The sequence below is a fragment of the Macrotis lagotis genome, chromosome 2 (assembly GCF_037893015.1).
Source record: "Macrotis lagotis isolate mMagLag1 chromosome 2, bilby.v1.9.chrom.fasta, whole genome shotgun sequence".
Lineage (NCBI taxonomy): Eukaryota > Metazoa > Chordata > Mammalia > Peramelemorphia > Peramelidae > Macrotis > Macrotis lagotis.
The window spans coordinates 156084976-156111579 of NC_133659.1; the positions used below are offsets into that span (position 1 = coordinate 156084976).

A 26604-nucleotide genomic window follows, 5' to 3' on the forward strand; every position below is an offset into this window, starting at 1 on the left:
TCTCTTTGTTTATGCTACCTGCTTCCTGAAATCTTGCAGGATCCTTTCTGTTGAAATGATGACCCCCTCAAAGTAATACTTTGCATATCTCCAATTCACATATATATATGTACATATATATGTATATGTTGTGTGTGTGTATGAAATTGTATTGTGGTTTTCTGTGCATATGTTTTATATGCTTTATTAGATTTTAACTTCATGAGGACAAGGATTATGTTTTAACATTTTTATTTCACCTAGTGCCTAGAAGAGTGCCCTAAACATAAGTTCTTTTTTGTTGTTGTTTAGTTGTGTCTGACTCTTTATGAACCCATGGATAATCAAGAATCTTTATGTAACATGTTTAACTCAGAGAACCTCTATCATTCTCTCTGTGAACCTCTAAAATTATGCTGGAGTGCTTTGCCATTTCCTTCTTCATGAGATGGAGAAACTGAGGCAAACAGAGTCAAGTGACTACCCAGTATCACACTGCTATTAAGTGTTTGAGATTGGATTTATACCCAAGTTTTCCCGATTCCAATCCTGGTGCTCTATCCACTGTGCCATCTAGGTGTCCAGTGTTTAGTTAATGTTTACTGTACTGAATTGAATTGAAATTGAATTGACAGCACATCGTTACCTGGTTATAGAGCACTAGCCTTGAAGCCAGGAAGATGGGAGTTCAAATCTGCCTGCATTTACTGTGTAACCCTGGGCAAGTCTCTTAATCCTGATTGCCTCACATCTAGGGTCATCTCCAGTTGTCCTGATTCATATCTGGCCTCTGGATCCAAATGGTTCTGGAGGAGAAAGTGACGCTGGTGACTTAGTACAATACCACCTCACTCAAATCCAATTAATGTGCTTATCATGGCATCACCTCCCTGATGCTGTGGTCTTCTTCGTGAATGAAGGATAAATATTTTTAGAGGTTCATAGAAAGAATGATAGGCTCTCTGAATTAAATATGTTACATAAAGATTCTTGATTATCTAATGAATGACAGTGGTCAGAGCCTGCATTAGTTCTAATTTTACTGAGAATGTAGGTGACTTGTATTTGATTATGGACTGATTTAGTCATATGCTCTACAAACCATTTCCTGCCAGTCATATATCAAGAGCTATTCCATGGAAGTGAGATTTGACTTGCCCTTCTTGCTCCATGACAACAAAACTGCTAAATGAGTGGAAGATGGGGGAAAAAGGAATCACTATAAAAAAAAGCTTTTCTAACAGAGGTAATCTCAAAGTGAAATAGGATGCCTTAAGAATTAATGACTGAGTTATCTCATCTGCCAGATATGTTGTAGATTCAGGTCCAGATATAGGTTGGACTAGATGGTCTATGATGTTCCTTCCATTTCTGATACTTTGTGACTCCTCACCTGGTCTAGAATTTTTTCCTCACTATCCAAGGTCACCTCAAAAGTTAAGGATACCATACACTGTGATTAAAGGATAGAGGCCCCTGCTGCTGTTGGGAACAGATTTTTTCAGGTAGTCTGACTGGGTTGGTGGAAAACCAGAAATTCTTTTTTCCCTTAAGCTTTCGCAGCTCTTCTCAACAATAGTGGTGGGAGAGGGGAAACAGCATTAGACTGAGAGTCAGGAATCTTGAGTTCTTCTACCACCAAGTTCCTTCCTTTCTTCCTTTCTGTTTTTCTTCCTTCCTTCCTTCCTTTCATTGTTGTTGGTACAAGAGATAGCCTACTGAGTAGGGAAGGGAAGAAAGATATATTCAAAAATAAAAGTATTCTAAAAAATTATCAAATAAAATTTAAAAACAATAAACTGAAGACACTGAATGTTAAAAATAAAGTTAGGTTAGGAATGAACAGTTTCTAGGATCCTTTGTATCTCTTTGTGCCTATGATTCTTGATTCATCTCCTTCCCTGAGGAAGGCTCCTTTCTTTGACAGAAAACCGTTTTCTTACTCTCTAATAGCAGATTTGATGTAGTTTTCCTTTCCTTTTCAGATTGAATGGAAGCTATGAAGCCCTGAAGGGTGGAAGCACAATTGAAGCTATGGAAGACTTCACAGGAGGAGTAGCAGAGACTTTTGAAGTTAAAAAGGCCCCAGAAAACTTCTATGAGATCCTAGAAAAAGCCTTGAAAAGAAGCTCTATGGTGGGCTGCTCCATAGATGTAAGTCACAGACACAAAGGACAGGGAGAGACATGGAGAAAAGGAATGAACAGTGAATTAAGTTCTGGGCACATTTTGTCACTGTGACCTAGGACAATTCACTGGATTTCATTGGATTTTAATTTCTCCATCCAGAACTAGATATAGGTAAAATTATAAAGTTGTGTAGGCTTGTCCTCATGTTCTCTTTCCATACCCTTTTCTTCCATTATAGACTCTCTCCAATTCAGTGTCCCACGATCTCTTATTCTTCCCTATCCAAAATCTGCAAAAGATTTTGTCATTTCTTTCTCACTAAGGTATAAATGACTGATATAAGTATTAAGTTTCAGAAGTATCTCAGAATCAGATTTTAGAATTGCAAGAGACCTGAAGTGACCATCCAGTCCAATTCATGAATGAAAAAAGAATCTCCAGGGGGCAGCTAGTTGGGCAGTGGATAGAGCACCGGCCCTGGAGTCAGGAGTACCTGAATTCAAATCCGGCCTCAGACACTTAATAATTACCTAGCTCTGTGGCCTTGGGCAAGCCACTTAACCCCATTTGCCTTGCAAAAACCTAAAAAAGAAGAATCTCCAGTACAGAATAATTGAGAAGTAGTCATAAAGCCTCTGCTTGAAGACCTCTAATGAGGAGCAATCATCTACTTCACAAGGCCTATTACAGTTTTAGACAGTTCTAATGATTAGAAAGTTTTTTCCTAGCTATCAAACCTTAATTTCACTCCTGGTTCTGTCCTTTAGTGCCAAACAGAACAAGACTAATCACCCTAACACAGGACAGGCCTTCAAAAAGTGGAAAATAGTTATTATATTCCCATTTCATACTTCATATATCCCTATAACCTTTCTACAATTTCTTTTATGAAGTTTTCTTTGCCAATTACATGGAAAGATAGCTTTCAACATTTATCCTTTTGCAGGCTTTTTTTTTAAACCACCCTCTCTTCCCTCCCCTCTTCCCATGGCAACAAACAATCTGATTTAAATTGATTTCTACCATTTTTTCAATGGATTCCCATAGAGTATGGATTCAAGCTCATTTCCCATTGTGATTGACTTTTAGATACCTTAGACTGTTTTTTGCTGATGTCCACAGAGGACTTGGTTTTACCAGAATCATATCATTGTAGTTTTATGATATCAATTAAATAAGCATCTATTTACCTACCCACACATTGTATAAAAATATACACATATGGGTACATAGAAAAAACATAAAGTAATTACAAAGTAACTATTTAAAGAATAAATTATCTAACTATTCAAGCAGTCACAAATAAACCTGCTAAACTACTGTTTAACCCACAAAGCTCCATTTTTTTTCCACAAGAATACTATGTTGCACTTAGTTAAATACTCTCAACTCAAATCAACAAGGAGAAAGAGAACATTTATTAAATGCCTACTGTGTACCAGTCCTTGTGCAATGGTTTTAAGTAGATCCAATGAATATTTATTAAGTGCCTACTATAAACACTGTGCTAAGCACTAAGGAGACACAAACACACATACAAACACATAAACACACACACACACACACACACACACACACACACACACACACACACACACAGAGTCTCTGCCCTTAAGGAACCTACAGTCTAATGGGCAGGGAAAACCAGGGGGGTGTGATGTTCTGTAGGGTCAAAATCAAGCTGTTGGAAAATGGAGAATTATCATTGTACTCAGAATTAGATAGTAGATACTGGAAAAAATTATATATATGCATGCATGCATCATACACACATATATGTGTGCATGTATGTGCACATCTGTACCTTTGTACACATTTACACATATGTGCATATATACATGCATATATATAAATAAATATGAAGGAGGAGGCACTAACAACTTGAGGGAATCAACAAAGGACTCAAATAAGGTTTCAACTGAGCTGAGTCTTGAAGGAAACTAGGAATTCTAAGAGTCAGAGATGAGGAGGGAGAGCATTGTAGGCACAAGAGCAAACTAATTTTATCTTCACTAAGGAAATAGAAGCATCTTATTATGCTTCCAATGGATGGCATCCACTTAATGAACATACAAGATACTTCAGGAGGCAGAGGGGTAGTAAGAAAGAAGTAATAGTGACTTGTTTGCTGTTTTGTGCACAACCAGAATTTAATTTTGAAAGGATGAATTCCCTTCAAAAACTAAATTTCAAGCTAAAAGAAAAGGGAATGGGTGGGAATTCTGATTCCTTCTGACCACTGTGTTTATTAAATATTTGTTAATTAATTTAATACTACCATTTGTTGCAACCAACATTTCAGTGATAAGTAGGGGAACATTTAAGAAATGATAGACAAACTCCCCAAGAAATGAGAAGATGATAAACTACTTGGAAATAAAAGAGTTGAAGCTCTCTTCCATAAGATTCCCAGATGTGCCAAACTCTATTATTTTAATGAGAGAGTTAATGCAGCACTTGGATTATATGCAAAGGTTTAAATATCACTACCACCATCATGCAGTTCTCAAAGCATAGGGGAACCCAGAGAAACAAAGAGAGAAGGATTTTCAGGGATATATATGAACCTGCACTCTCCAGCTTGGCAGATTATGGGGTGGCAGAAGGTGGATTGTTCTTAATGGAAGGAATGAGTTGTTCCTAGTCAATGTGTCAAAAACTGATGCGGTTAAAAAAGGAATAACATTCACTATTTCAATTAATTGCAAAGTTGTACTGTATCGGATCCATTCTCTGCTTTTGCTTTAGATCAGCAACTCTTCAGAGTCAGAAGCAAGAACACCATTTGGCCTCATTAAGGGTCATGCATACACTTTGACTGGAATTGACCAGGTAGGTAAAAGGAGTATCAGTTGTCAAGATATGAGGGTGGAAAGAAAGATGAATTTTTCCATTCAGAATTGGGTATTAAAACCAAATCAAAAACTGCAGGCGCCTCTTGAATACCCAGTGACTAGCCAATGTGGTATCTATCTTATTCCAAACACTTGGTATTATATTCCAAATTCTAAGAATGGATTTCCAATATTTTTAAATGTTGTGGGACAGGGGAGAGGGGAGGAGAGAGAAGTCTCAGACTTCAGATTTTTTCCTTTTCCCTTTCTTTACAGCTATACATCTATAACCCTTGTCACTAGAGAAAATACTAATCCCCAAAGAGAAAAAAAAACAAAGAAAAATCTCTCCCTCTATAAATTCAAACTGAGCTTATTGAGCACCTAGAGAGCATTTGAGAAAGAGGATTAAAAGAAGGGAAGATAAGAAAGGAAGGAAAGGGGTCCAACAATAGCTTCAGTCTCTTCTTCATTTTCAGTATTTGAAGATCAGATGTACACCTTTCCTCATTTGAAACTTCTTTTATCTAGCCAACTCAATTACTCAGGGATTAATTATCCAGTTTATATAATGCAGACTTTTTATTCTTCTGTTACCCATGTTGTTGGCAGCATGTTCTAAATTGGCACTTCTACTTCTGGAGAAAGTGGAGAAAGGAAGAGTGAAAAAAAAGAAGAGAGAAGAAACAAGTCTTTATTAAGTACCTACTGGGTACCAGACACTGCTAAGCACCACACAGTTATTAGCTCATTTGATCTTCACAACAACTCCGTGAAATAGATGCTTTTATCCCCATTTTATAGTTAAAGAAATCAAGGCAGACAAAGGTTAAGTGACCTGCTTGGGATCACATAGCTAGGAAATGTTTGAAGTCAGATTTGAACTAGGAAAATGAGTCTTCCTCATTTGACACTCTGTCTACTGTACAACTTAGCTACCCATTAATTGCATTCTTTTCTTTTCTTTTCTTTTCTTTTCTTTTCTTTTCTTTTCTTTTCTTTTCTTTTCTTTTCTTTTCTTTTCTTTTCTTTTCTTTTCTTTTCCTTTCCTTCCTTCCTTCCTTCCTTCCTTCCTTCCTTTCTCTTTCTTTCTTTCTTTCTTTCTTTCTTTCTTTCTTTCTTTCTTTCTTACCTTCCTTCCTCTCTTCCTTCCTTCCTTTCTTTCTTCTGAAACTATTATTTCTTTTATCTGAATAAGAAATTCACAGACCAATATGGAGCTTTCTTTATCTATTTTGCGGAGCAACACCTCTGCTGTAATTCCTAGTCTTATTAGAGCTACCAAGGTTACTGAAAGATGTAAGGAATGACTGACTCAGTCATCAAGTCAAAACCAATTTGGTTTAGAGGTAGAACTTCGATATTCCTGACTTATGGGTATATATCTACAGATGAATGGACAAATAGATAGATAGATAGATAGATAGATAGATAGATAGATAGTAGGATGGCAGCTAGCTGGTATAGTGAATAGAGTGCCAGAACTGGAGTCAAGAAGACTCCTTTTCCTGAATTCAAGTCTGGCCTCATAAATTTACTGGCTGTTGTGATCCTGAGCAAGTCATTCAACCCTGTTTCCCCCAGTTTTCTCAGCTGTAAAATGAGCTGAAAAAGAAAATGGCAAACCATTCTAGTATCTTTGCAAAAAAACCTCAAATGGGGACATGAAAATGACTCAACAACAAATACATGTATATACATACATGTATATACACACATAAACACATATACATGTACATATAGATATATGTGTGTCTATTTATGGATGTGTGTGTATACTTACATATGTTATCAGAAGCAGTGTGGCATATTGAAAAATCAAGTCAGTGTGTGTGTGTAGATTATAGATAGATAGAGTCCCATATTAGAGCTTTAAAAATCTCATTCCAAAGGACATTTCCTTATCTTGTTGCTGTTCTCTTTGCTTTCTAAGTCACCCTTTCTGTCCACCTTTAAGAAGTTCACTATTATATGAGAGATGATGCCCACCACTTGCTGTTCCACATCAGGAATGGCAGGGAAGGAGAAGTATCATGAGCCTGGGTCAGTGGAACTCCTAAGAGCAATGAGAAGAGATATTAAGAAGAAGCAGAAGGTATAGACACGAGAGGGATGCAAGCAGGATGTGATCACAAATACAAGGCCATTTCTTTCCCAGGGATTCTTCCTGTTCAGAATAAAGTAGAAACATGAGGGGAATGAGTGGAGAGGATAAAACCAGAGAGTGCAGCCTTTTTTTTCAAACTACAGGGAAATATTGCAGTCAGGAGAAGCAACAGTTTTGCTGGGTTCTATTTGCTTTTTGCCACACTTAGAAAAGGTTGAGGAACTCTAGCTAACAGTGGTTGTGCTTCTGTAAACTATATTAAATTCCAGTATGATGAATTTATATAAAAAGATTTCACTATAAATTGATGATATTATTTATGATTCTAAGTACATTAAGAATGCTCAGTGGCAAAGTGGATGGAGTATTAGAGTACAGAAGAACTGAGTTTCAATCCTACCTTAGACACTTACTAGCTCTATGATGCTGGATAAGCATTTTACTCTCTCCTAATCTCTATTGCTTCATCTGTAAAATGAGAATAATTACAGCACCTCTCTCTCAAAGTGGTTGTGAGGATTGAATTAGAATATAAAGTGCTCTGTAAACTTTAAAGCATTATCTAAATGCTACCTATTATTACAGTGATTCTCAATTATTTGAACCATTTGAGGAATAGAATGTTGTGGTCAATTGAATCATCTACCTACAAATATATCATCAAACCCTTTTTCTTTCCATATATTGTTGAAAATCTTTCAAAACATCTATATTTCTGCATCATAGGATAGAAAATATAACTGGATATTTCCTAATGATTCAGAACCTTGGCATGCTTCAGGGTTATCATTTTAAATAACAGTAGTCATGGTACCAATAATAGATATGTAGCTCTAGACAGTGTGGGCTGCTGGCTTGAACTGATATTGAACTAAGACATCTCCTGGAAGTTAGCTTTAAAATGAACACTGCATAACAACTTGTTCATTTGCCATTTGCCATTATTCTCCTAAGATCAATTCCACTCTCGCTGAAGGGGTAAAAAAACAGAGCAAAGACTGAGGGTTTCAGTTAGTTGGTTTTTAGCTAAATAGAGGTTATATTATAGTTTCAAATTGCCACTCTGGGATGATTTAAGCCAATATTATTCAAAATGTGACTCAATCTTCCAACTGGGGGTTGGAAGCTTTCAAGGGTTATTTAGCATTTGATGAGTTTTTTCAATGACTTAACTTTGGTGCCCAAAGGGTTTCTTTAAGTGTGACTATAAATGTTCCTTTAGATAGTTAAACAGGAGACTGAGCGAGTTTAGTGGTAAAGCAAAAGTTTTTCTATCTAAGCCTTGCTCATGGAGGTGAATGGCACAGATGCCAATACACATTGAAGTGCTAGGGAACACTGTTTTAACTACTAACCTAATTCTATTTCCAATAAGACCCAGGTACTAAGTAATCCACCTACTCATTGCTGAAGTGAGTTCCTAGGAAGTTCCAATAGTGGGACCTCTATTTCTGCCAGGGAACTGATAACCTCTAGCCCCAACTCAATTCCTTCCAGTGTGGGTAGAAGTTTGTTCATTGGCCTAGTCTAAGGGGGCGGTTGTTTAGAATACATTTAAACAATCAAAACAATACTCCCCCTTTTCTACAAGGAAACCCTCCCCTACTCCTCCCTTAATCTACTGACTTCACCAAAAAGTGAGCAGAGGCCACCACTTAAGTAATCAGATGAGTATGCTATTTCAATGTTTCTATACATATAAGCATAAAATCAACAAAATGAATTAGATGAAAATATATTCATAGACTAATTCTCGGCTACACCCACAGTTTCTCCCAGACTCTGGCCACCCAAAAATTTTAGCAAAGGCATACTTCCATTGTACTCTTCCCCACATATATACACACATACACCCTAAGAACAACAAAAAAAAAGAGCTTCCTCCACTAGACCAGTTACCAAATACTGTTCCACTTAATATCTTATGGAGGAACTATTGTCCAATGAGGGATTATGATTTGGGGCAATTGAACCCCTCTTTGTGGTATTGGGGGTAAAGTTCCAGTTTTAATTTTTTTTCTTTTCTTCTTTCTGTTCCTCTTGGGCCATACCTCTAACTTCTGGTTCTTCCCCATTTATCTAATGAATCAGTTCTTGTCCAAGGGACCTATGGTCAGAAAATATGGCAAGGTCAAAGCAGATACTCTCCTCTCTGGTTGCTATCATGACTGTTCTCCCTATTCTTGAAAATCCTTTGGCACTTTCCCCCTTGGTTGTTATATAAACTTTTCTACCTGCAGTCTCTTTTTTGAGTCCTTTCATAATAACAATGCTGGCTCACTCTCAGAGGGCAGTGATTGGGGGAAACCATCTATTCCTTCTTCCCCACCCTCTGCAGTTATAGCAATGGAAAGGAAGGAAGATTTTGGTACTATATATGAATATGTTCAAGCTTTCAAACTATTTTATAATTTCATTTCTCTCTATTACCTCTATTACCTCTTTAGGTGAATTATCGAGGCCAAAAGATTGAACTCATCAGAGTGCGGAATCCTTGGGGCCAGGTAGAATGGAATGGTCCTTGGAGTGACAAGTCAGTATCCCCTGTTTCATTTTGAGCTTCTAACAACACTTAAGATGCTAGGCAAAGGAGCAGTTACATACTTGGGATGAATGGCAGTAGATCCTTCCTGTACGAAACTGTGGCGTACATAATATCTACAGACTGGGTATTCTTTCTCCCTTTTATGAGTTCTTCTCTTCTGCCACTTAGGAGCCTATTTCTCTTTGCACTATCAAAGCTTGATCCCAGCAGAAAATCTAATAACAATATTTATACTTTTGTATGAATTAGCTTAAATTAATGTTAACCTCTCCCAAAGACATTTGCACTTAAATTCTTCTTTCATTGTCAACTGGAGCAAACCAACACTACACTGAGAGACAGGAGGGTCAAGAATCAAACAAGTTTAATTTCAAAGTGAAGGAAATGGCTTGCAAGCAAAGAGATCTAGACACATGTGCCAGGACCCCATCCCTAGTCGGGGGATCCAAGGCAGTATGGGGAGATAACACTTAAGGCTAAGTAGTAAGCAGTAGCTCTGACAAAGAGGATTGATTCATAGCAGGGCTTCATGACTAGAACATGGATACTTGGCTGAGCTTGTCCACCTGGTACTGTTCTATACCATATAATTCAAGGTACTAATTATAATCTAACTAATATAATTCAAGGTACTTACTCCATTTTGTAAGATCATCTAGAGATTGAGTTCAAATAATTGTCGCTATATCAAACTCAGGACAAAGTTTGTTTGGGCTGGGTCTTAGCTCTGGAAAGTATCTTGTTGTTAGTATCTTGTTGTTACAATAGCTGGAGTCAAGGTCTTTTTGCAAATATCTTTGGTCTATCTTCACAACTATTAAAGCAAAGTAAATGACTGCCAATGATGACCTATAATTCTTGTATTTTAAATACTTTGCCATATCTTATTTTTGTAGCAATTTTCTTATTTATCTATTCTTTTTCATAACTAATGCCTCCTCAGTATCTAAATGCTAAACCAGAGATCTGGTTCAGTTTAGAATATGAGAGAAATCATTTTTTGGATGAAATTTTAAAGATTAAAAAACCTCAAATCATTATAATCTTATAGAAAAATTAAATCTCATTTATATTCATTAAAAAAGATTTATGTTTAATTGTTATTGTTCAGTCATGTCCAACTCTTTGTGACCCCATTTGTGGTTTTCTTGGCAAAATGGGGTCACAAAGAGTTGGACATGACTGAACAATAGATATTAGTTATTTCCTTCTCCAACTCATTTTACAAATAAGGAAATTTAGGGAAACAGGATTAAGTAACTTGTAGTGTCATATAGTAACTATCTGAGGTCAGATTTGACCTGACCTAACTTCAAACCCAGTACTCTGCCCACTGTATCACTGGAGCATAGCTCTTTCTACTGTTTTAGTCATGCAGTCTGACTGACTCACATTTAGATTATGATGCCAAATGACTAATGGCTTTTTAAAAAATTTTTATCTTTTCTTTCTTTTTTAGCTTTAATTTTGAAAGTAATTGGGTTTAAATGACTTGCCCAGGGTTGCACAACTAATGTCTGGGGCCACATTTGAACTCAGGTCCTCCTGACTCCAGGGCTAGTAATATATCCACTAGCTTCCCCTTAAAAGGTATTTTTCAAAATCAGTTTCACATAGCAAATAGTAACATGAAGCACTTGGATTAATAATTGCTCATTTATTCTTGGTTGTTAAATGATAGATACCCTATCTCATCTACTCTGAGTAAGAACTTGAACCTATCTCGTGGGTCTGAATCTGGTTCTCTATCCAATACAGGCTACTTGTCTGAATAGCCATAATGTCTAACTTTTGTCTATTGTAAAGGTAATTCAAATGGTTCCAAAGGATTTTCCTTCATCAGTTTCTTTTGGCTGTCTTAGAGATGTTTCCTTCTGATCACTCAACTGGTGAGTGAATGGATGGTCTCTGTAGAATATGGTACATTATTGGTGTTCAGTGAAATCAACCTACAGTAACAATGGTTTTTAAACCAATTTATTGACTGCATAATCATCACAACTATTTACATGCAGATAGGATTTTAGATTCAAGCTACTAGACCATTTTATAAGTTGTATTGCCTTGAACAAGTCGTAGATTCAGTAGGTCTCAGTTTTCTAATTTATCAATTGGGGGAAATAGAAAAGATGATCCTCTCTAACTCTAACATCATATGATTCTATGTTCTTTTAGATTTTGGTGATGGTGCTCTTCCTAAAGACTAACTTTATTTTCTCATAGTTCCCGTGAATGGAGTTCTGTTGATTCATCCGAGCAAAAACGCCTATGCCATTCTGCTCTTGATGATGGAGAATTCTGGTATAGTACCCATGTCTAATGCTATTGAACAATCCCTACTATCATTAAGGAAGATGATATTGTTTACACATCTGCGAATGCATCATAATCTCATTCATTCAACAACTATTTATATTAGCTACTAGAATATATGTCTTTCTAGGAGAGAAGAAAATAAGCATTTATTAAGTGCTTACCAGGTACTGTCAAACAGTTTAACAATTTTTTTAAAAAAATTTTACAAATATTATCTCATTTTACCCTCACAACAACCTGGGAGTAAAGGATCATAACTGTCCCCATTTTACAGTTGAGGAAACTGAAGCAGATAGATGTCAAGTGATTTTTCCCAGAGTCAAACAGTTAGAACATGTCAGAGATTGATTACAAACTCAGGTCTTCCTTACTCTAAGCCATAGAAACACCTACTTGCCCTAAAATTATTAGACTATAATCTCCTTGAAGATACATATCTTAGAGATCTTTTGGCCAAATTCCTTCATTTATAGATAAGGTAACCAAAGTTTAGAGAACTTCAGTGACTTCCCCAAGGTCACATGGATGAGTGACACTGTTGGGATTCATACTCAGGTCCTTTGCTTCCTTATCTAGGGCTCTTCCCGTTGCATTATGCTGATTATAGTAGGCACTTAATTATTATTGATAAGTCTAAGGTCTCTTCCACTGTATAGCTCTATGCTATTTTAGTTGCTGCTGTGGTTTTCTCCAAAAAAAAAAAAAAACCCAAAGACTATATACTTATAGTGCTTCTGAGTAAGGTTCTGCTGACTGAATCTGAGCAAAAACTCAAAAGGTCATCCTCCTCTGCATTTTGGAGAGTTTAGGACAAATATCAAGAGAGACTTGAACCCAAAAGTGGAGTTGAATGTTTCTTTCCTTGTACAAGGGTTTTTATTAATTCATTAAAGTAGGCTCGGTCACCTACATAAACCATCTTGGTTAAGAATCAATAGTAATTAGAGTCAAGGATGTGAATTCATTACCTAAACAATTCAATTAGTATTTCATAAAGAAATGCTAAATTTCATTAATATACCTTCCCTGTATTCTGTCCAATCTTTTGGTAAAAGTAGTCCTGTATAACAAGATGGTTTCTTGAAAGAGTGTGGATTGATCAAGTAAATCCATCACTACTATACAAATAGCTATTATATCTTGCCACTAGGGGTCGGGTCAGTATAATTTTCATATTTTAAGGGCAGCATTATTCATGAAACATTTTTCCTCCAGAATGATCCAGGAATTCAACAAAGAGCTTATAAGTGTATCCAGAGACCCCCTGGGACACTAGTTGAAAGCAATAAAAAGATAAATAGAATGAGACACATGAATCAAGAAAAATCCAAAACTGGATTTTTTTTTAAACCAAAGATCTTCCTTCTTTATGGTAATTTATGAGTGAGTCTAGGGTAAATAAAACAAGTTCCACACATTTTATATTTTTGCAACACCTCTTGTTTCTATTGTCCCCTTTCCACTTAAGTACTTATAAAACCTCCAATATGGTACTCATTTGTTCACTCCCTTGGGTGTTATTGCTTGTGAAAGATCAGTTTAGAATTCTCATTGTGTGATGTCTGGTGGATTACATGACCACTCTTGGTGTGTAGAATGAGTGGTAAGCATCCTAGATGATGCAGAAAGACAAAAAAGAAGTTAATGCATCCTAGAGATGGATTATCATTGTCCAGGAACTCTGCCAAACACTAGACAAGAAATGTGGGTAATGCTTCTTTTATTTTCAGGATGACTTTTAAGGATTTCAAAGTTCACTTTGACAAAGTAGAGATCTGCAACCTTACTCCTGATGCCCTGGAAGAAGATGCCCTTCACAAATGGGAAGTGACAATCCATCAAGGAAGCTGGGTCCGGGGATCCACGGCTGGAGGATGCCGTAATTTCCTAGGTCAGTGGTCTGCCTGCCTATTGTCCTTTGGAGGTTCAGTCCTTTAAAATAATATCAGAGACCAAGGCATCTGGGAACCATAAGGGATCATCTGAAAGGCAAAAACTGAAGCCAGTCTCATGGGGGAGGCTGTTAGCATGAAGCTAGAGAACATGGATTTACAATTAAATGAGAAGAATCTGAGCCTGGATGAATAATTATGGAAGAGAGCCATTCAAGAGAAGATTCTCTCCCACCCTTTTCTTTCCATTATACCACAATCATTTTAGGTGACAATCATTTCTCACCAGGACTATTGTAATGGAGATGTAATTGATTTCCTGCCTCTAATATCCCTCCTTTCCAAGGCACAGTTGCCAAATTGATATTCCCAAAGCACGTCTGACCATGTTACTTTCTTATACTCCAAAATTGCTAGTCCCTGTTACCTCTAGGTCAAAGGATAAAATGCACATTCCTCTATTCAGTACTTAAAGTTCTTCACAATCTGATTCTTAATAGGCTTATTATCTAGTACTCTTAGTAGACTGATTACCCATTACTGTCTTTCACTTACTAGGTTCTAGATAAACTCCATGTCTTTGCATTAGCAGTACCTAATAGCTGGGATGTATTCCCTGTTCACCCTCTTATAAATTCATATTGTTGATCAGTAGTGTCTAACTCTCCATCACCCCATTTGGGGATAGAGCACTAGCCTGGTAGTCAAGAGGACAGGGTTTTGAATTCAGCTTCAGACACTTCACTCTTACTAGCTATGTGATCTTGGGCAAGTCACTTAACCTGATTGCCTCACACCCAGGAACAACCCCAGTCATACTGATTCATAATCAGGCCACTGGACCCAGATGACTTTGGAGAAGAAAGTGAGCAACCCCTCACTCAAATCCAATTCACATGCTTGTCATGGTATTACCTTCCTGATGTCATGATCTTCTTTGAAACGAAGGACAAACATTAGTATTACTAGAAATGGTTTGCTATTTCCTTCTCCAGCTCATCTGACAGAAGAGAAAACTAAGGCAAACAAGGTTAAGTGATTTGCCCAGAGTCACACATCTGGGAAGTGTCTGAGTCAGATTTGAACTAAGGAAGAGGTATCTCCCTGTCTCCAGCCCTGCAACACTCTTTCAGGGACAGAGAATGTCCATAAAGCCCAAGAAATCATTTGATCTGGCCAGTCATGGCAACAGCAGGTGGGACTTTAAATTCAATAAATCTAAGGGGTTTTTAGGGATGAATTAATTAAATGTAGCTGGCTAATTTTTAAGTTGATAATTTATATGATCCAATAATGATGTTATAAATATCCAAATGGCCTTTGGAAGAAAAAAATTTCCTCACTCCTACATCTACTGTGCCACCAAGCTGCCCCTTAGAAGCCCTAGTTTCTAAGCCCAACTTAAGTGTTTACCACCTATACAAGATTTCTTCTGATTCATCTCTTGTAAGCTAGTACTTTCTCTCCTCCTTCTGTAATATTTTGTTTTAATTTTGAATTTGCTTATATGTAAAGTATATGCATATGCTTATATTTGCTTCCTCTGAAGCAAATAAATATATATATATATATATATACATGTATGTATGTATGTATGTATTCCCCTGCTTATATACTTTACCTGATAGATTGTAAGCTCCTTAAGGACAGAGACAGTTTTATTTTTGTCTGCATTCCTAGTACCTGACCCAGTGGCTGGCACACAGTAGGTGCTTAATAAAGTCTTGTTCATGTATTGGTTAATTGCCTTGGAAAGGGCCTGAAAGAAGAGAAGGGAAGAGGGTGCGTAGCACACTGGAGCCAGAAGGTATGTGGAACTTCAAATAGTGCTGGGAAGGTGGTCACCAGAAGGAAGAACTGAAAGGACCCACAAAGTGGAATGTTGGAGGGGAGCATAGGAAATGGGCCAAGAGAGTAGAATAGAGGGCATTGCCAAGTGAGATAGAGATCAAGTAGAATGGAGATAGAGGCAGATCTGGAATAAATGATATTATTAGGACTTTTTGTTCTTTTGCTTTACTAAAGGAGAAAACAATTTTTATATCTTTCAAATGACAGACACCTTCTGGACCAACCCCCAGATCAAATTGTCTCTGACTGAAAAAGATGATGGGCAAGAGGAATGTACTTTTATTGTAGCCCTTATGCAAAAGGACAGAAGGAAACTCAAGAAAGTTGGAGCCAATATGCTGACTATTGGATATGCTATTTACCAGGCATGTTCCGTTCAGGTTCCAAAGATTGACCTATGGGAATGATTGTTGTTGTTATGGCAACTAATGGCACTGTCTTCTTGGGTTTGGAGGGTACAATCAATCTGCAGAGTTGAAGAATATGAAATTATGATTCTTCTGAAAAAGTGAAATTTTATCCAAATGGATCTTCACATATGACTTGCTATTTACTAGGTACACATTATCCAACAAACAGGTCTAAGGAACTAAATGTGTTATTGGGGAAGTGGGTGGATGGAAAAGACTGAACAAAATTGCTTTAAATTCCTTAGAGGAAAAGCTTAACACAAATTTATTTCATTATTTACTCTTGTGGAGCCCCAAAGAGACTGTTCTCTCTACTTTCCCAAATCCTAAATCTGGATCTGATATCATAGCTTTTTCTCAGTTTTCCCGTAATGTATAAAATAAAACTGCTAACTATAAACTATAATTTGATATTTTGTTATTGGAGAAGACATCTGATGAAAGATAAATGAAGCTTTTACTCATTTTTAAATTTACTTTACTTTTTACACATTGATCCAGAATATACCTGCATGCTTTTTCCTTTAAAAAATAAATTTTAGGACTGCATACTATATTTTGGGGTGGACTATATTTGGACCAGTACAGTAATTAACCTAGGCAATGAAGTAATATGTGACAATATGTGACAATATGTATTTAGATGTAAATAAATGAGATGTAACAACTTTTGGAGCTATGATTCCCAAAGAATAAGCTTCAGATCCCTCCTTACTCTGCAAGGGCCTCCTTGCAGGTTGATAGGAGTATCTGTGATTCTTATTTGTTGGTGACTTTCCTTTAATTTCTAATGAAGATTAGTTTACCTAGGATATTTCACAAAAGTCAGACATCACCTCACTGCTATCTCATTAGAGGCAGAACCTAGCCATTTTCATTAAGTTCTTAGAATCTGAATTCCTTGAGCAGGGAATGTTTTCACCCTTCTCTAAACCCTGATCACTTTGTACAATGCCTAGAACAAAGTAAGAGTTTAATAAATATTATGGATTGTTGATTGAGTGACTAAATGATAGACAAGCTTTGGAAGGTAGGAAAGAGAAGTTTGAAAAGGTCTTTTGCTCCAATAAAGGGGAAACAATGAAAAGGGCCAAGAAATCAAAATCTGTGACATGGAACTAGCCCTGGAGCTGATATGGGGGAATCTATGAGTAGAAAATCTGCTCTGTAGGGTTACAAAGCATTCTAAATGGAGTTGGGGGGTGACTTTTTTTGGAGGAAGGATTCAGAATCATAAACCATGTATCACAAAAATGAAACCTAGTGCTATCCTTTAAGCAAACTCCCCTTTCTGAATTCCATTTTAGAGTCCTGCCAAAGATGAGCATCTCACCAAGGATTTTTTCAGGTACCATGCTTCTCAGGCCAGGAGTAAAACATACATTAACCTAAGAGAAGTTTCTGAGAGATTCAAGCTGCCCCCTGGAGAATATATCCTGATTCCTACAACTTTTGAGCCACACCAGGAAGCCAATTTCTGTCTTCGAATATTTTCAGAGAAGAAGGCCATTACCCAGTGAGTATAATAATAATAATAATAATAATAATAACGATGATGATGATGATGATGATGACATAAGCAGCTAGATGGCACAGTGGATAGAGTGCTGGGCTTGGAATCAGGAAAACACATCTTCATGGATTCAGATCTGACCTCAGACACTTACTGTGTGATCCAGGTCAAAGCACTTAACCCTGTTTGCCTCAGTTCCTCTTCTATAAAATGAGCTGTAGAAGGAAATGGCAAAGTATCCCATTATCTCTGCCAAGAAAGCCCCAAATGGGATCACAAAGAGTCTGATATGAGTGAAAAACGATTGAACTGTACTGATGATGATGATCATTGCAATAAAAATCATAAATAGCAGCTTATACATTGGGAACAAGAAGTTCAAAACATGCTTGGGGCAGGCAGGCAGGAAAGAGGTCCTTGAATTAACTTTTAAAGATAATCCATTTGAAAGCTCGATTAATAACTTTTTCATAGTTCCCTAACTGAACTAATTATTGAGAATCAGCCTCTATAATGGATATACAGAGCTGGCCTTGGAATCAGATAGTGCCAGGGTTCACATTCTTTTCTGATATATATTGGATTACACAAGATGACATGATTAAAGTACAATAAAAATAATAGTTATTACTATATGCAGTGCTCTATAAACTTTAAAGTATTACATAATTTATAGCTATAGTAAGTGTTAGCTATTTTATATATTGACCATGTGACCTGGGCCATTTAGTCCAACTTGCTCATTTTATACATGAGGAAACTGAGACCCAAATGACTTGCCCAAAGCAAATTAAAGAGGTAGGATTTGAATCCAGGTCTGCAGAATTTAAAACTACTACTACTCTTTCTAATCTTTAGGAAGTTATATCATTGAGCATTGGGCTTAGAATCAGGAAGATTCATTTTCACGAGTTCAAATCCAGCCTCAGTTACTTACTATAATGGCAAATTATTCTAATATCTCTGCCAAGATAGAGGAACTTCCCATTTTGACCACTCACCATTGTGACCTAGATTGATAATGACAATAACTGATATTTGTAGTTTACAAGGCTCTTGTCATAGTTTATCTCATTTTATCCTCACAAACAATTCTCTGAGGTAGGCTAGACAAGTGTCTTCTCCCAGTTTTATAGATGTAGAGCCCAAGTTTCATAGAAGGGAAATAGTTTGTCTTCAGTCACACTGTTCATAAAGTTTTAGAACTAGTGCTCAAACACCATAGGACTTCAATACACTGTGTGATCTTGGGGAAAGTCCAAGTCTGTTTCCTCATCTGTACCATAAGTTATGTTTTAGTGTCATGAAAACAGTGTCAGATTTTAGAGTAGGTGAGGATCTGGGCTTGAATTCTGCCTCTAACACATACTGGTTGGTCAATAGCAAGGAGAAGCTGGACCTGAGATTTCAATGGTGGAGGGATCAATAAGATGCAAAAATTCCCTCTACCAGTGCAGGTCAACACTTTCTTTGAAATTCTTAGTCTTAGAAAGATGCCTAGAGCACTGAGAAATTAAATGACTTGTCTATTATGTATTGGGAACAAGACCCGAATATACAGACCATCCTCAGTCTAAGGTCAGCTCTCCATTACTCCAGGCTGCCTGTGGCTTGAATACCCAATGTCAGATCATTAAATTTCTCTGAATATCAATTTCATCACCTGTAAAGTGGGCATAATCATACCTAAGTAACTACATCATAGATTAGTTTGAAGGGCCAAATTGGGTAATAGATGCTAATTACTATATAAATTTCAGCTGCTGTTAATACAAAATAATTTCTGATGCTAAATCCTATGATCCTAAAACTAGAGCTATGATTCCAAAATTTTAATCAAATAAATAATGTAGTATAGAAGTCAGTTTTATTCCCAGTTGACTACATTCCAGAGAATCATGGGCACAATAAAATGCCCATAAACATCAAGTGAGTGAAGTCCCTTATGGATATTTGAAAGTGACACTCAAGAGGGTTTCTTATGGTGTATATTGATGTTATGATTGTTTACTTTATGAATTTAATAGAAAACATACATGCCCTAACTTTAAAAGCCTTTAATGGTAAAGAAATATTTAGTGAATTACAGTCTATTCCTCTTCCCTTTATTATGCCCACTGAATATTAAAGTCTTAGACTATATTCACAGGTGCTTTATGCAAGGACTTCTCAGATTACTTTTTAATTACTATAAATCAGTGTGTAACTAGAAGACTCCTATTGCTCACTGCCCTTCAATTCTTGCATTGCTTATATTTGGCAAATCTAACTCCATTTTCACTCTCATCATCAACTAATTCAGCTTAGCCTATTATAAAGTCTACACTCTGAATCACTTCCATAGCCTAGGGATAGGCTATCCATATTGCTATCTGCCTCTGATAGCTTAGCTAGAAATTTGAGAGAGCTAAGCAAAAATTTGGGAAAGGATCCCCTTAGTGTTATTCATTTGAAAATTAACTCATCTATAGTCTTCTTTCTTCATATTTTCCATGGTATTATAGAGATTGATATTTTATCTCTATGGAATGGTGAGAGACTGATAGAGATGGAGAATAATATACAAGATGGAGAGAGGCAGAGACAATCACAGAGATAGAGATATACACATACAGAACCAGAGAAAGAGACAAAGAGAGAGACAAAGACAGAGAGAAACAGAGGAGAGATATCTACACAGAGAGAAACAGAGAGCTCATGTATATGTTTGTGTATATGTGTGTGTGTGAATATGTGTTCTCTGCTCAGACTCTAGTTTATTAGCCCTCAAAAAAATAAGCTAAATAAGCTAAGCTAAGTTATGTAGTAGAACCCTTTCATTTACAAAGAAGGAAACTTGAAGCAGATGAATTAACTTAGCAAGGGTCACCAAGTGATGAATGATAAGAATCAAGGTTTTCTGTTGTACTATTGTTGTTTTTGGTATGTGAATAATCATGACATATTTTTATGTATCACTTTACATTTTGCAAATAAATTTTCTTCAAAATGACTCTTTGATATTAGACAAATATAGTATTATGCCCATTTTGATAGATGAGAAAATTGAGCCTCAGAGAAATATTGATAGTCACATGGCCACTAAAATTCACATCAGGGCTCTAGGTCTTCTGACTCATTCCAATATCCCATTCAGAAGTTCTTATGAAACGTTAGAAGTTTAGTATGATAAACATTTCCCACAAATCCCTTCTTGAAGTAGCCAAATCTCAAACTGGAAGAATATGACATTCAGATTAGTCCACTGCCCTCTAGAATCCACTTCCAAAAATTACTTGGGCCATAGCTATGCCCATGATTATGGTACAGTGGAAAGATCACTGAAAAAGGACTTAGAGATCAGTTCCACCTCAACTAGCTGTATGACTACAGGCAAATCACTTCATCTCTTCAGAACTATTTCCTCATTAGATAAATTGGAATCATTAGAACCATTCTGATAACTTCACAACTGTTATAAAGACTAAATGAGAACATGAATATTAAGGTAATTTTTAAATTCTAAAGAATTATATAAAGGAAAGATACAAACAAGAGCCTTTTGGCCCAAAACCAGTCTATAGAACTCTTAGCCTCTCTCCTTCCAGAGTATTCAAAGATTGAATAAGATGACAAATGTTTTCAAGGAAGAGGGACTTTCTCAGTGGGTCTCAAAGCTAAAGGAGGTATGATAGAGCAGAGTTAACTATTGCAATGGGTTATAATTGAGTCCAGTGTTTTCTAATCCCACAGGGAAATTGGTGAAAATGTGGATATTGCCCTTCCAGAGGTAAGTCTTTAAAGTAGTATGTGCTTTTTAGGAATTCTAGAACTTAGTTGATAATGGGGTTGAGGAAATTATTATGACTTTTAACTTATAACTGACTAATATTTTAATACTCAATATAGTGTCACGAGAAGAGCATCAGATCTGGAATCAGGAAATCTTGAATTTCAATCTTCCCCCGACTTTTAATGGTTGTGTGGCCACTAGCAAATCACAAAGTCACTCTGAGCTTCATTTCTGTTTCCCCCTGCCACTTTTAAATTTTATCAGGTTGCTTCCTTCTTTCTTAGTTTCTTTAATGGTTTCAAGCCTCTTATTGGAGTTGAAGGAAGGTCATGTCAAATTTACATTGCTCCCACATTTTGAGCTTCTTTCTTTTAACCCCAAAGAATTTAATAACCAGGGTCCTTGAAAGAGATCCCTGGGGTTTCAGAGAAGTCCTATCACACAATACTAAAACTGCTCTTCCAATATTTTCCATTTATATTAGCAGTGCACCTGAAACTTTAGTCTGAATTGACTTTTCCGCCTCCATCCTAACACCACCATCCCTTCCCCCACCATAGGTACATTTGGAAACAGCTGGAATGTATTAGAACATCAGCTGGTTTATTCAGTAGCCCTACTCTGGGCAACTCAGAATGAATTCTTTCCATGCAAAGTATTTCAAACATATTTTTCCTAAATTTTGGAATATACCTTTTTTTATCTCTAGCCATCTAAACCAACTTCACCTGACCAAGAAAACAAGGAAGATAAACAGTTCCGGGCACTGTTTGAACAGATCTCAGGAGAGGTAAAAGAGAAAAAATATAATTTGAATTCAAGTGAAACTAATACATCTTTTAGACTTCTAACTTGGGAAAGGGATTTATGAGGTTGGGTCACTTTTATTTTTTGCTCTGCCTTTAACTTGGAAGATTTGGAGAAGAACATTTTGCCTTTCCTTCCTAGTCTTCTCAGGAAATTAAATGGTAAAAATGCAGTTTGTTAACCTGAACTTTGACAGGAAGATTATAGAGTTTAATGAAACTTATAAAAACAGGCACTGAGATGGATGACCAGGTGGCCACTTACATGGAGCTATCATTTGGAGGGCTCATGTTTTAGAGTAGTATCAAACTCAAATAGAAGTCATGGCCACTAATTTGAACATAAAGATCCCTATGGGCCACTAATTAACTAAATTTTAAAATGTAATGTTATCTATATTTTTATTGTATTTTATTTTTATGTTTTTTTCTTGTGGACTATTTAGGCCTAACCTGTGGTAGAGCATTCCAAATTGGTATTGATTTGATCAGCCACAGTCAGACACACTTATCTTGATTCCAAAAATAATGATATCATTTTGAAATTCTTTGAGAATGAAGGACAACAACCAACCAACTAACCAACCAATTATTTTGTTAAATATTTTCCAATGATGTTTTAATCTGGTTTGGGCTGCACTCTGGATTGTTGGTGGTCACATGTAGACTGTAGGTTGTATATTTGATATATTAGAGGAGACTCTATTATTATTGTCCTTTGTTCTGGAAGAAGACCATGATATCAGGGAGATGATACCATGAAATGCATATGAATTGGATTTGAGTGAGGGGGTGCTGTGCAAAGTCACTAGCCTCTTTTTCTCCTCAGAGCTGTTTGGGTCCAGTAGCAAAATATAGATCAGAACTATTGGAGATAGCTCCAGATAAAGTAGGAGACCATGGCCTATTCCCTCTTTGTTCTAAAAGGCTAAAATTATGTCTTGCAATTATTTAATACCAAAATTTGGACTAAGGCTTAGTCAAATTCAAAAAGAAAAACTTTATGGTACTGTCAAATTTCTAAGAATTAACAAAGCAATGAAAATATTAAATATTCAATTGTACTCAGGATTATTTTAGTCATTTTTAAAGCACATTTTTAAGCACACTTCAGAATCTTGTAAAGGCTGCAAGGTCATACAAATGAAGAGGTTACTATTTGCCTTTTTGTGTCCTTTTTTGTATCTGCTTTTCTCCCTTCTGATGCCAATTCTCTTCCACTTACTTTGTGCCCTCATAATGGGTATTGGTGACTCATAACCCACCCATATGCATACACGTTATTTTCTTTTTTTTAAATTAAAGATTTTATTTATTTTGAGTTTTACAATTTTTCCCCTAATCTTACTTCCCTCCCCCTATTCCCCACAGAAGGCAATTTGTCAGTCTTTACATTGTTTCCATGGTATACATTGAATATGATGAGAGAGAAATCATATTCTTAAGGAAGAAACATAAAGTATAAGAGATAGCAAGATCAGACAATAAGATATTAGTTTTTTCCCCCTAAATTTAAAGTAATAGTCTTTGGTGATTTTTCAAACTCCACAGTTATTTCTCTGGATACAGATGGTATTCTCCATTGCAGACAGCCCCAAATTGTCCCTGATTGTTGCACTGATGGAATGAGCAAGTTCATCAAGGTTGATCATCGCCCCCATGTTGCTGTTAGAGTCATACACATTACTATCATGAAAGATATAATATCTCATTGATCTTCTTCTATGTCCATTCCCCAGGCTCTCAGTTGAGAATATCATCTTCTCAACTACCTATGATGGTGATGCTAGTGACCGACCAAGCAATTTATACTAAATGTTAATGATTAGTAACTATTTGATTTGATACCTCCCAAAGGAGGTATTTTAAAATATAGGAGTATCTCTGGTTTAATGGAAAGAACAATAAAATTAGAGTCAAAAGACCTAGAGTCTAGTCTCACGTTTGAATAAGGCCCTTAACCCATTTCTCTATAAAATGGGGAAAGCAATACCAGCATTGCCCTCTTCTTAGGGTTGTCTTAAAAATCAAATGACTTAAATATGTAAAATCACTTTGAAAATTATAATTCATTCTGAAAGTAGAAGGTATGGCTGTAGAGGTTAATGCCTTAATCCAAAAGAGTGAATCACAATAGTAGAACTTCAGACACAAATGAGACTGGGTGGGGGGGGGAGGTTGTTGTTGTTGGGGGGGGGGGTTGGTTTATTTTGGTTTGGTTGGGGAAGGGGGAACAGCTAGTATTGCATGAATTAAAATATATAAAATTGCAAAGGAAAATACTGTCATCATTTTTTTAATTCATGATGAAAATTTATCATTTATCACTCTAGGCCTAGTTTTCATCATTGAATAAATAAATGAGTTGAATCAGATGAACCTCTGAAGTCCCTATGAATTCTAAGGAGTATTACTTAATTTTGTCTTGGGTTGGTCCTCTTTCAAAGACATTTAATATTATAAAGAATGATGAGATCAGGGGAGTACAAAGTGCTGAAAGCCTAATCCTTTCACCAGGAGTATGTAGAACTTGGCTTAATAATTTGACATCCTGGGAAATCTCTTTTATTTAAACAAAGATATTAAGGACTGGAAAAAATGATTGTCCCTATTTTCACTAGGACATGGAGGTAACAGCAGAGGAACTGGAATATATTTTGAATAATGTGCTACAAAAAAGTAAGTGTCCAAACCAATCTCTTTGAGTCCAGGATACAAGTAGTAGAGGAATATTCATCATTGTGCCATTTTTTCTATTATATTTCTTAGTATGACCTTTATTTTCATTGTGTCCTTTTATCCAGGCTGAGATTTTACACAGATTTTTTAGATGCCAGATGTTTCATAATTTGAGGACTGAGTGGGGGATTTTATTGTCATTTCTGTTTTTTGTGTGATTGCAGAAAAGAATATTAAGTTCAAGAAACTAAGCCTCATTTCCTGCAAAAACATCATTTCTCTAATGGATGTATCCTTTTAAATACATGCATAGAAATCAGTGTTCTTGTCCCCAAACCCCTTCCTAGCCCTTTAGGTACAAAAAGACAATGGTAGACATTGGGAAAAGTAGTGAGTTTGGGGTCAGAGGAGCCCTGGGCCTGATATTTACAATTCCCATATGAGTGTCAGAAACCTCTCTAGAACACTTTTCCATATGTAAAGTGACTAAATGATCTCTAGAATGTGTTGCAGCTTCAGATACTATGAGGACCTTCTTTTCCCTTTTCTGAACTCTCTCCCCAAGGCACAAGCAAAATCCTCTACCATCCACCAGAAATAAAAATAAAGCCATATGAAAGAATTTTGTACCAATGAGTAACCAGAAATACTTATAGGGATATGTAAAAATATAAGTAGCTTGATGGGGATCCCTGCTAGGACCTAGGTCTCTAAATGAGGTTATATCCTTAAATGAGGTCATATCAAACACATGACCCATATGGTTATTTCTCTGTTCTTAAAGAATATCAATTTAAAGGGGCAGCTAGGTGGCACAGTGGATAGAGCACCGGTGCTGGAATCAGGAGTACCTGAGTTCAAATCCAGGCTCAGACACTTAATAATTACCTAGCTGTGCGGCCTTGGGCAAACCACTTAACCCCATTGCCTTACAAGAAAAAAAACTAAAATAAAAGAATACCAATTTAAAAAGTACCTGGAAGAGGACAGAAAGAGAATAGAAATGTGCCTGGAGAAGGGGGAGAATGTTTTATAATAAAATTCTAATGACATCTTTGTTTTCATATTACCCACTTTTGCTACTGTATATCTCTGGTAAGAATAATTTTAAAAGGACAAAGTGTTCTTTTTCCTATTTATGAGGACTTTTTAAGCTTTTTAAGGCTCTCTTCTGATACTTTTAATGATAACCTCAAGGACTCTTAATTTTTTTCACCCTGGGTTTCCACAGAGGAGTGCCCTTCCCCCCCATACACACCATTCTTTTCTAAATAGATTCCAGATCTGAAATTCCACCAGAACCCTCTGACTTCTTGATCTCTGCTCATATTCTTTCTTGACACATGCTGTAACATTTAGACCAATGGCAATGGAAAACTGGAGTTCAACGAATTCAAAATGTTCTGGGATAAACTGAAAACATGGATAGTATGTAAACCCCCCATTGCTGTGTGGTTTTGTGGTACCTCACTATCTGGTCTGGTGTTTTACTTCCCCACTGTAGTTGAAGCAAATGGTATATTTAAAGAGGCCAAATAGCCTCTTTGAATTGTTATAGAAATTAAATTATAACAAAATTCATTTACTTTGAAGAAATTCTCGTTATGGTAGTTTACCAGGGTGCCATCCCTTATAAAGATGGCAGCAAGGGTAATCTCCTCCTAAAGAAAATTGTTCAATTGTTAATTCTATAAGGATATCAACATACTCTCAAATTTTTTTCTCTTCCTTATCCCTATCTAAATTGTACCCCTACCTACATCAAGAAAA

General features: G+C 36.4%; 1 protein-coding gene across 1 annotated transcript in view; it reads left to right on the forward strand.

Annotated features, from left to right (window-relative positions):
* CAPN9 (calpain 9) overlaps positions 1-26604 on the forward strand; it is a 66940-nt gene that overhangs the window by 29223 nt on the left and 11113 nt on the right. The window contains exons 5-16 of the mRNA XM_074223040.1: positions 1965-2133; positions 4858-4941; positions 9498-9583; positions 11819-11896; positions 13642-13802; positions 15862-16019; positions 17372-17580; positions 21310-21346; positions 22059-22139; positions 24777-24834; positions 25059-25123; positions 26194-26262. Coding sequence (XP_074079141.1) covers positions 1965-2133; positions 4858-4941; positions 9498-9583; positions 11819-11896; positions 13642-13802; positions 15862-16019; positions 17372-17580; positions 21310-21346; positions 22059-22139; positions 24777-24834; positions 25059-25123; positions 26194-26262 — 1255 coding nt within the window. The remainder of the gene's footprint in view (positions 1-1964; positions 2134-4857; positions 4942-9497; positions 9584-11818; positions 11897-13641; positions 13803-15861; positions 16020-17371; positions 17581-21309; positions 21347-22058; positions 22140-24776; positions 24835-25058; positions 25124-26193; positions 26263-26604) is intronic.